This window comes from Perca flavescens, chromosome 15 (assembly GCF_004354835.1).
Source record: "Perca flavescens isolate YP-PL-M2 chromosome 15, PFLA_1.0, whole genome shotgun sequence".
Taxonomy (NCBI): Eukaryota; Metazoa; Chordata; class Actinopteri; order Perciformes; family Percidae; genus Perca; species Perca flavescens.
The window spans coordinates 3629023-3639211 of record NC_041345.1 but is presented as its reverse complement, the minus strand read 5'-3'; the positions used below and the strand labels follow the sequence as shown (position 1 = coordinate 3639211).

The following is a 10189-nucleotide window of genomic DNA, read 5'->3' as shown; positions in this document are numbered from 1 at the left end:
TTTAATTTATCATTAACTGGATATTATTCAACACTATTCACAATGTGTTTCATACATTTTATTTTCAATATTATCCATACACTTTAAACTGGCCATTGTTTAGGATAACTTTAATTTGGCCAAGTTTAACTAATTCAACGGCATATTCCTTTATTTTAGTTGGCCAACTATTTGAACTGCACATAAACAACAATTCCCGTCAACCATTGCGGCTTATGCTCGAACTCGTTACCGCATCTGCGCATTCCGGAGCTCAGCTGAAGACACGTTGGGGCGAAAACATGGCGGACGACGTTGTGGAAAGCGTGAAGCCAAACACAGACGAAACCCTCGAAGGTTTGAGTAGTGACTGTGATAACAGTCACTTAGATAGCGTAGAAAACGAGGAGGCAGTAAAGACCTTCAAGGATTTGGTAAGTTTATCTAACAGGACGAAGAAGAGGCGTCATTTTAGCAACATAAACAAGCAGCAGCATAGCAGTTTAAGCTAGCTAGTCTAACGCTAGGCTAAATTCATCTGTATTTTTAAATATGAAATACGCTGACGACTGTGTGACCTGGTAGCAAAACATGATCAGCAACTTCCAACCTGTCTGTACCTGGTGTCTTTGCCGTTCCCAGGGTGTTACCGAGGTTCTCTGTGAGGCTTGTGATCAGCTGGGATGGAAGAGTCCAACAAAGATCCAGATAGAAGCTGTTCCAGTAGCCCTGCAAGGTGAGTGATCGCTGACACTGTGTCTAGGGCTGGGCGATATATCGATATTATATTGATATCGTGATATGAGACTAGATATCGTCTTTGATTTTGGAAATCGTAATATCGTAAATGGCTAAAGTGGTGTCTTTTCCTGGTATTAAATGCTTCATTACAGTAAAGTGATGTCATTTTCTGTTACCAGACTGTTCTAGATCTTCTATTATTTGTACCTTTACCCCCTTAGTCATTATATCTACATTACTGATTATTTATCTTAAATCTCATTGTGAAGATATTTTGTTAATGCACCAATTGTCAACCCTATAATATCAGTACAATATCGACTTTAGGACAAGAATATTGCCATATCAGATTTTCTCCATATCGCCCAGTCCTAACTGTGTCTTTTGTGCAGCTTACGCTAAACAACTGTGGTGGGAGAAGCATTCAGATCTTTAATAATAACATAATGATCCAAATACGTGTGTGAAAAAGTACACAGCTCTCAATTCAATTCAAATCACTTTATTCATCCTCAGGGGGCTCTCTGAAAAGTAATGGAGTAGAATTAGAAAGAAAAATGAATGGAAATTCTCAAGTAAAGTGCAATAAATTGTACTGAAATACAGTATGTATTAGGGGTACACAATTCAGAAAATGTCACGATTCGATTCAGAATCGATTTTTCATTCAAAAAACGATTCACAGTATGTAAATGAAGTTACTTTTCCCATGTAGTAGACATACAATAAAGAAAAAAAAAAAAAAAAGAAAAATGTATGTATGTACTCCCCTCCACTGCTCAATACTAGGGATGCACGATATCAGAAATGTTTTGTTGATACCAATACCAGTGAAATTCCAAGGTTCTTGATACCAATTTGATCCCACATTGAAAAAATAAAAAATCCCATGAACTTCAACATAAAGCACTGCTTTATGATGTGTATTTCAGGATAAGGGCCCAGACCAGAAAAAGCAACCGGGTTGTGCAGCATTTGGAGTTTCACTTAACGTCCTGTTGTGTTCTTTAACCGCCCAAAGTATCACAAGTAGACTTTATATTTCACAATGATTGCACCCCGTCAGGTTCCGGAAGAAGAATTGCATCTGTTTACTTTTGTTATTTCTGTAGAAAAGCGAGTACCGCCATGTTTTCAGAATTTTGGCACCTGCGTGGTGGCGAAGCATGGATTCTCGTGACATCAATTTAATTTTATTTATAGTGTCAAATCACAACGGGAGTTTTCCCGGAACACTTGGAGTAGGTCTAGACCCCGCTCAATCATTTACAAAGACCCAACAATCCTTTCTTCTTGATCTGTAGGGAGGGATGTTATCGGCCTGGCAGAGACGGGTTCAGGGAAGACTGGGGCCTTTGCGCTGCCCATCCTGCAGTCGCTGCTGGCCTCGCCCCAGAGGCTCCACACTCTCATCCTCACCCCTACCAGGGAGTTGGCTTTTCAGATCTCTGAGCAGTTTGAGGCCCTGGGTTCCAGCATTGGCATTAAGTGTGGTAAGTGTCAACTAAAGGTTTACTGGTTTACAGTGATGCAGATGATTTTTTTTATTTTTATGGTTCTGTTCCTAAAACTTGTCTCATCTCTTCTGCAGCTGTCATAGTTGGAGGAATCGATATGATGTCCCAGTCCTTGGTGTTGGCTAAAAAACCACACATTGTTATTGGTAAGACCATAAGTCAAACTATGATCAGTATTTATGTATTTATATACCGGTATCTTAAACTGTATCACATTAACAGTCAATTCATGGTCCTCTGCATGTGTATGTAAATTCGCTAGTGCTGAACCGGTGTGATCTTTTTATTTACTTTTTTGCATTACCGTGATGAAGTGAATAAAATGTGTTTCCAGCCACACCCGGTCGGTTGATAGACCACATGGAGAACACAAAGGGCTTCTCCCTACGAGCTCTGAAGTTCCTGGTCATGGACGAAGCCGACAGAATCCTCAACATGGACTTTGAGACGGAGGTGGGCAGTTGGAAACTCTTCAATTATTGATTATCAGTTTACGCTTCTATTTTGCTTCTCTTTGTAATGTACTTGTAATGTATTTAGTATTAAGGAACTTGAGTGGAAATATACCTTTTATTTCAAGGTAGAATATGTTAGCCTGGATGCCAGCCAAACTTAGCCCCGCCCACAACATTTGAGGTCGGGAAGTTCGGTCTGGACTTGATCCATTGTGGAGCCACTATGCTCGAACCAGAGCTGTTCGGACCAATCAGATTGTCTGATTTGTATTATACCTTTTTAACTTGGAACATTGCAACAAAAATGATTAAACGTCTGACAGTATGAGTTTTCTTTGTTTTTGCCAGGTGGATAAAATCTTGAAGGTGATTCCCAGAGAGAGGCGCACCTTCTTGTTCTCTGCCACCATGACCAAAAAGGTAGAGAAACGCGTAACCGTACCGAGAAGGCTTTTAACCAGGCATAGTTGTCGCAGTAGGTGACCTGTAGTGTTTCTAGTCTCACTTTGTTCGCTGTTACTGGTTGCTACCGCGGCAGCTTTACCCGGGAAATGACCACTTGTAGAGCCGACGCGCTTTTCTTCTTTCGCTGACATTATTTTGTTTTGGTTACAGGTCCAGAAACTACAGAGAGCCGCTCTGAAAGACCCCGTCATGTGTGCGGTGTCCACCAAATACTCAACAGTAGACAAACTCCAGCAGTACTACGTCTTCATACCATCCAAGTACAAGGTAGGGCACGTTCTCTGAAACCAGACGCATATTCTCTGCTAACCGCAATCCCTTTGTAATGGCGTGTAGTTGGAGTTTCTCACACTGTGTGTGTGTGTGTGTGTGTGTGTGTGTGTGTGTGTGTGTGTGTGTGTGTGTGTGTGTGTGTGTGTGTGTGTGTGTGTGTGTGTGTGTGTGTGTGTGTGTGTGTGTGTGTGTGTGTGTGTGTGTGTGTGTGTGTGTGTGTGTGTGTGTGTGTGTGTGTGTGTGTGTGTTCCGTGGCAGGACTGTTACCTGGTGTCCATCCTCAACGAGCTGGCCGGCAACTCCTTTATTATTTTCTGCAGCACGTGTAACAATGCCCAACGGGTGGCGCTGTTGTTAAGGAACCTTGGCATCACCGCTATCCCTCTTCATGGCCAGATGAGTCAGGTAAAGCTACAGACACTGACTGACTCTCACTCATTCACTCGGTGTTAAATGTGTTAACATTTTTCCGCTGAGCTCTTGGGCTGAGGCATTAGCATCAATTGGAAATAGATTTATTTGAAACCGGGACAATGCACAAATAAAGATTAAACTTGTTAAACAAGAGAATATGTCTTGGGCCAGGTTATAGCAACAATTGCTAATTTCCACCTGTAGTATAATGTTATACACTGAACTGTAATATTTTTGATGACAGAGGTACAGTGTTGCACACGTACCATGCTCTGCCTCTCTTTGTCCACACATATTTGATAAATGGTTTATAATAACAATAAGGCCTGTTTTGTAAATAGAAATCAATTCTCCAAATTAATTTTTTTTTTAGATCTGGAATGAATAGTTGATTAATGGTCTATTGACAGAAAATGTCTGCTGATTATAGAGCTGCAAAGATTAATCGATTAGTTGTCAACTATTAAATGAATCGCCACCTTTTTTGATAATCGATTTATCGGTTTGAGTCACAAAAACAATTCTCTGATTCCCAGCTCGTTAAATGTGAATATGTTCTAGTTTCTTCTCTCCTCTGTGACAGTAAACTGAATGTCTTTGAGACAAAATAAGACATTTTGCTTTGGACATTTTGTAGACGAAACAACTAATCGATTAATTGAGAAAATAATTGACAGATTAATCGACAATGAAAATAATCGTTAGTTGCCACCCTAGCTGATGAATCCTTTTTTAATCAAAAATGACAAATTCACGTAATGGAATGTTTTGCTCTTTGCTGACATTCTGTAGATGATTAATAGAGAAAACAATTGGTTTATTAATTGATAATGACATGAATCAGTTGCAGCCCTACTTTAGCTGCTCCGCCGTTAAGAACAGCTTGCTTTGGTGCAGCCTGATGACATAGTGAATTGAATTTATGTTGCCAAAATGGTAGTGTGTAATTTTTCCAGAGGTTTTGCAATGAAAAGTCCTTTGTGTAACATTTATAAAGATCAGCCGATCATTGTCACTGTCATGTCATTGTCAATATGTTTAGCAGATAAGCCATATTTGAACCAATTGTTGGACTACCTTTACATTATCTGCAACAAGAGATCTTTACTGACCAGCATGAACACCATCCCCGGCCTTTACTCATCCTTGTTCAGCCATTGTGGGACTGTTGAATAGTTATGGAAGAACAGCACCCTCTTCTGGTTTTGTGCCATACAGCAACTTTTTTTTTTTTTTTTTATGTAAATAAATAGACTCATACTTTTATTAAAGTGCTCATATTATGCTCATCTTCAGGTTCATAATTTTATTTAGAGGTTGTATCAGAAAAGGTTTACATGTTTAATTTAAAAAACACCATATTTTAGTTATACTGCACATTGCTGCAGCTCCTCTTTTCACCCTGTGTGTTGAGCTCTCTGTTTTAGCTACAGAGTGAGACATCTCACTTCTGTTCCATCTTTGTTGGGAGTCGCACATGCTCAGTAGCTAGGTAAGGACTACTAGCCAGTCAGAAGCAGAGCATGAGGGCGTGCCCTGACAGTACCTAGGTAAGGACTACTAGCCAGTCAGAAGCAGAGTATGAAGGCGTGCCCTGACAGTACCTAAGTAAGGACTACTAGCCAGTCAGAAGCAGAGTATGAGGGCGTGCCCTGGCAGTACCTAGGTAAGGACTACTAGCCAGTCAGAAGCAGAGTATGAGGGTGTGCCATGCTAGCAGCTAGGCGAGCATTATAACGTGTGTTCCAAAGTGACCACGTTGGTCTCTGAAGTAAAGGCTGGACTACAATAGAGCTGTTTGGAGCAGTTGGTGAACAGTGTTTGGGGTGGGGGGGGGGGGACTTTGGGCTTTTTCACTTTGTGAACTTATAACGTGCACAAAAAAAGATATAGAACACAAGGGAACAAGCCAAAAAGCATGATATGAGCACTTTAAGCTTTTGAGGAAGCATTTCCATCAGTGCCTAACCCTTCTCTGCAGAGTTTTGCTGTGCATTTCATGCCTTTTTCACTCACTGGAACCTTCCTCTATGTGTTAATCAGAACAAGCGTCTCGGATCGCTGAACAAGTTCAAGTCCAAGTCTCGGTCGGTGCTGCTGGCGACCGACGTGGCGTCCAGGGGACTGGACATCCCTCACGTCGACTGCGTCATCAACTACGACATCCCCACTCACTCCAAGGTACCTCGGGGCCGATGTTCAGCAATCGCTGCCACGTTCGATGATTTGATTTGATTTGATTTTAATGGGTCTTTGGATGTGTCTGCCCTCGTAGGACTACATCCACAGAGTCGGACGGACAGCCAGAGCAGGGCGCTCTGGGAAATCCATCACTTTTGTCACTCAGTAAGAACCGCCTGTTTCTCACCTGTGGCCACACTTTCTTTTTATTGTCTTGGTATTTGATTAGATTTTTCTTATTTTTTTACTTTTCTGGCTCATTCACTTATCTATATATACGTTTATACGTACCACAGACGTGAGCTCCTCTTTTCCAATGTTAGGGTAACTATAAAAATGTAAAAAGTAAATTAGTTGAATGCATGAAACTGACATAGTCTGTCATCTTAGATATGACGTGGAGCTCTTCCAGCGAATCGAAAGCCTGATTGGGAAGAAACTTCCGGCCTACCCAACCCAGGAAGATGAAGTGATGATGTTGGTGGAGAGGGTGAGCGAGGCCCAGAGATTTGCCAGGCTGGTAAGTCATCACATGACCTCACACATGGAAAACCGTGTTGTCTGTCTATGGCTACATTCGCACCACAGTCTTCATTCTTAATTTGTTGTTTTTTTTGCTCAGATCCAATTTTTTGGGTTTGGCTGTTCACATGACCTTTTTAAAACGTGGCCCATATATCAGATTTCAGTGTGTACTGTTTGTGGTTTCGAACTGACCCGCATGCGCAAAAGAACAATAACAATGACATCAGACGCAGCACGCTGTTGCTCTAAAGTTAGGGAGGTTATGGAGGAAGCATTTTTGCTTTTATTTCAAAATGTTTGTGTAATGGCAGCCGCAACATTAATGAGCAGGTGCTGTGGAGGAGAAGAATGAAGAGAAAGAGAGCTTGATCCTTCTAGTTTTGACTGAATTGAAGTATCTCCCCATACACTAATTAGGTCTAACACCTCCCTCTCCCTCCATTGACTTGCCCCATCATTGTTCTGTTGTAGGCCTAGTCCAGTTTTTACTCCCGCCAGCGCATAATTGTGACAAATGTCGATGTAGATTGACGTAGAAGTCGCACCAAATCCGCCTCGGTTGTTCACACTGCGGCCGCATTGAAAAAAATCAGACCTGGGTCTGATTCAGGACCACATATGGAAGTGGTCTACGTCTGATTTGAAAGAATCAGATCTGGGCTAGATTTGAGTGTTCACACTACTTCTGAAGAAGTCTTACCTGGTCACTTGACCTCAGATTTGGGCCACTTTTGCCTGCAGTCTGAACGTAGCCTATATTTTTAGTAGTAGACTCAGAAAATGGCCTCATTTATGTTTACCAGCTTAAAAAGATAAGATAGATGGGTGTCTAGGGGTATAAAATATTGTAACAATATGTGTCTGTATATTTAATAGTACAGTATTCAACAACATCCAGTTTAAAGGTGCTGTAGGTAGGATTGTGAAGATCCAGGTCTTAGCCAAAAAATGTGAACATCGACAACTTCTCAGTCTCTCCCCCCTTTCTGCTAAAGCCCAAAACGGTCTCCTAAGCCCCTCTCCCTACAAGGGAGAATTAATGCGTGTGCATGAGCAGTTATTGACACACAGTTAGACACCCCCGGCCCTGATTGGTGCATCTGAACAGGGAGCGGTGGATTTTTGCAAATCGTACTACAGGCTGTAGGTTTTTTAATGACCTGCTTCATGTAGTTCTACTGGAACATAGGGTCAGTTTCAGCAAATATGACAGAAAGTTAGTTTTACAAGGCTTCCATACTGCACCTTTTTAAACTTAGTTAAATTTCGACATATTTGGAACATGGCTGGTCGTTTTGACGGAGTACTAGAGTTCATCTGATACTGCTGTGGGGGGAACGTCTGGGGTGAAGGGTTGGGAGCAACTGCTTTTTAAGAAAGGTGAATGTCATATCTGGATTGTTTTATTAAAGAAGTCTACCCCAAAAAATTAAGACAAGTGTATATTTTCTCAGGAAATGAAGGAGCAAGGCGAGAAAAGGAAAAGGCCCAGAGGAGGAAATGGAGACGAGGATGACACGGAACAAGCAAGCGGAGTGAGGAAGAAAGTGAGAGGAGGAGGAGGAGGAGGAGGAGGAGGAGGAGGAGGAGGAGGAGGAGGAGGAGGAAGAGGAGGGATGAAGAAAAGGGGTGCAGCAGCCTGGAGGGGAGGACGCTGAAGCCTCCTACATTAAGACTGTACAGAACCATAACATGCTTTTCCTGCCCCTCTATGAGATTTTTCCATTTGTAATAAAATGCCATTGTAAAAACCAGAGCTTGTTTATGGTGGAGTGATGTGTGATTGGACTCTAGTGCACGCTAGATGCTACTTATGAAACACGCACACCGTTAGGTGTTTGGCTCGCAGACATGCTCAGTCCGTCTTGGCAGATTTCGCGCCTAAACTAGCTACTGTATATCATATCTTCTCGTCACATGGTCAAAAAGAGATTTGACATTGGACAACATAAACATACATATTACCCAGCAATCATTGTTGCACATAGGTATTAAACAAAAAATATTAATTTCAAGATCTCAAAATGATCGCCTTTTAGTAAAAGCTGCCATTTGGATGCCATCTAAAACGGGTCATTTGTGTCGATCCGATGAGTTTATTTATATAATATAATAACCATATTAATTCCAGGGTGAGTTTTTCCAACAATATATGCTAAATCAACTGTAAATCCACATTTACCCCACGGGCCCCAGCGCACTGCCTGCCTGCACTGTCTATATTTACACCCTTGGTGAGTGATGTTGAACATAACATGCTGCTGTTGTGGCTTTCAGACACAAGAGGGGGGTGTTTCAGTTTACAGCAGGAGAAGGGGAATGATGGCTTAATGCAATGGTTCTTTAACTTTTTTCAATAATGTAACCCTTTTGAATAGTTTCTTTAAGCCATGTAGCCTACCTCCCTGACCAGCGCTCATCATTTTCGGTAGAAAAAAAGTCTCTATAAAGAGGAACAGTACAGCGCTGTATGTCAGCGATAGATTTACTAAACAACAGACTTGGAACTGAAAAACATTTAAATGCTGATGAGAAAAAGAGACAAAAACTTGGAGAAAGAAGTAAGGCAAGAATAGGTCAAAATAGTATCAAAAACTTCAAAAACAGTGACATAAGAAGAAAAAAGCGAGAAACTTAGAAGGATAGATTAGGTCCAAAGAAGGAGACACAAATGTCACATTTTTGGTAGAAAAAAAAAATTCTACATCAAGAGGAACAATTTTCTGGACAACCTCGTTACTATTAAACATTTAGTTAAATATCTCCTGTACCCCCTGCAGTCCTCCAAAGTACCCCTAGGGGTACATGTACCCCAATTTGAGAAACACTGTCTTAATGTTGGCCCTTTGAATGGCATAAAGCCACATGTGTCTTCCTTTAAACTTTAAGTGTTTAGAATGAAGACCTTGTGAGGTATCAGACGGTATACCAGAATGTTCTGCAGCGATAATGCAACATATTTTTGGAGTTGCAATATCGATCTATTTAGCATACAATGTCATTGGTTTGCAAATTGGAGGGTTGGTTTCTGTCAGCCAATGACGGAGAGGGGGAGAGAAAGACCGCAAAGTGAAAGCCCAATTGTCTCCAGGCTGCATCCAGTGGGTGTGTGCGATGCATAGATATTTGGGGGATAGATTTCAAAAAGCGTCAACTGAAGCATAACGTCACCGTAAAATCCTCATCAATGTGTTTACATTCGTGACTTAAAGGCATCTAGCACACACGGCCCACATTTCTGCTCGGCAGAATCACCCCAGAGGGTGCCGCAGACAGCGGTGTGTTCATCTGCGTGGTCACTCTCTATGTGAGCACAGTCCATCGTAGGCGGGCACAGCAGCGGTCAAGTGGGCTCGGGTTAGGAGGGGCCCCAGTGTAGAGGTAGCGCCGTGCCTGCTGTGGTGCATACCGGAGCCCCCGATACGTGCCTGCGGTTCAGTCGCGTGGAGCAGCTAGTCGCACACAGGGTCGCATCACGGGGAGACGTAACACGGACTGCTCGGTGAACGGGATCTGACTGCTGCTTCGCTGACTACACCAGGTGAGTTCGTTATTAGTGTTCACCGCGAGGACGCGCGCGCGCGAGAGGACGGGGATGAGAGAGCGCGCGTGGGAAATAGTCAGTGTGGGTAAACGGAG

At 42.2% G+C, this 10189-nt stretch overlaps 2 protein-coding genes across 3 annotated transcripts in view; both read left to right on the top strand.

The window, feature by feature from the left end:
* The first annotated feature begins 197 nt into the window (after positions 1–197).
* On the top strand, positions 198–8306 carry ddx47 (DEAD (Asp-Glu-Ala-Asp) box polypeptide 47). Its single transcript, XM_028599919.1, has 12 exons — positions 198–413; positions 622–715; positions 2025–2213; positions 2312–2383; positions 2572–2690; positions 3041–3112; positions 3308–3424; positions 3689–3835; positions 5888–6025; positions 6120–6190; positions 6416–6545; positions 8005–8306. Exons 1-12 carry the CDS (start codon positions 216–218, stop codon positions 8206–8208), a joined length of 1551 nt encoding a protein of 516 aa, XP_028455720.1. The 5' UTR covers positions 198–215; the 3' UTR covers positions 8209–8306.
* A 1607-nt stretch (positions 8307–9913) lies between these two features.
* The window catches only part of LOC114568962 (myosin-10), an 82624-nt gene continuing 82348 nt past the window's right edge, over positions 9914–10189 (top strand). For both annotated transcript variants that reach the window (XM_028598660.1, XM_028598658.1), the window contains exon 1: positions 9914–10091. The gene's annotated coding sequence lies outside the window, so the exon portion shown is untranslated. The remainder of the gene's footprint in view (positions 10092–10189) is intronic.

Bases quoted from the DNA above. Each gene is read 5' to 3' on its own strand.
- ddx47 (XM_028599919.1), top strand. From the start codon at position 216: ATGCTCGAACTCGTTACCGCATCTGCGCATTCCGGAGCTCAGCTGAAG. The intron at 2,384-2,571 runs GTAAGACCATAA...ATGTGTTTCCAG, and splicing joins AAAACCACACATTGTTATTG to CCACACCCGGTCGGTTGATA. The intron at 3,836-5,887 runs GTAAAGCTACAG...TGTGTTAATCAG, and splicing joins TTCATGGCCAGATGAGTCAG to AACAAGCGTCTCGGATCGCT.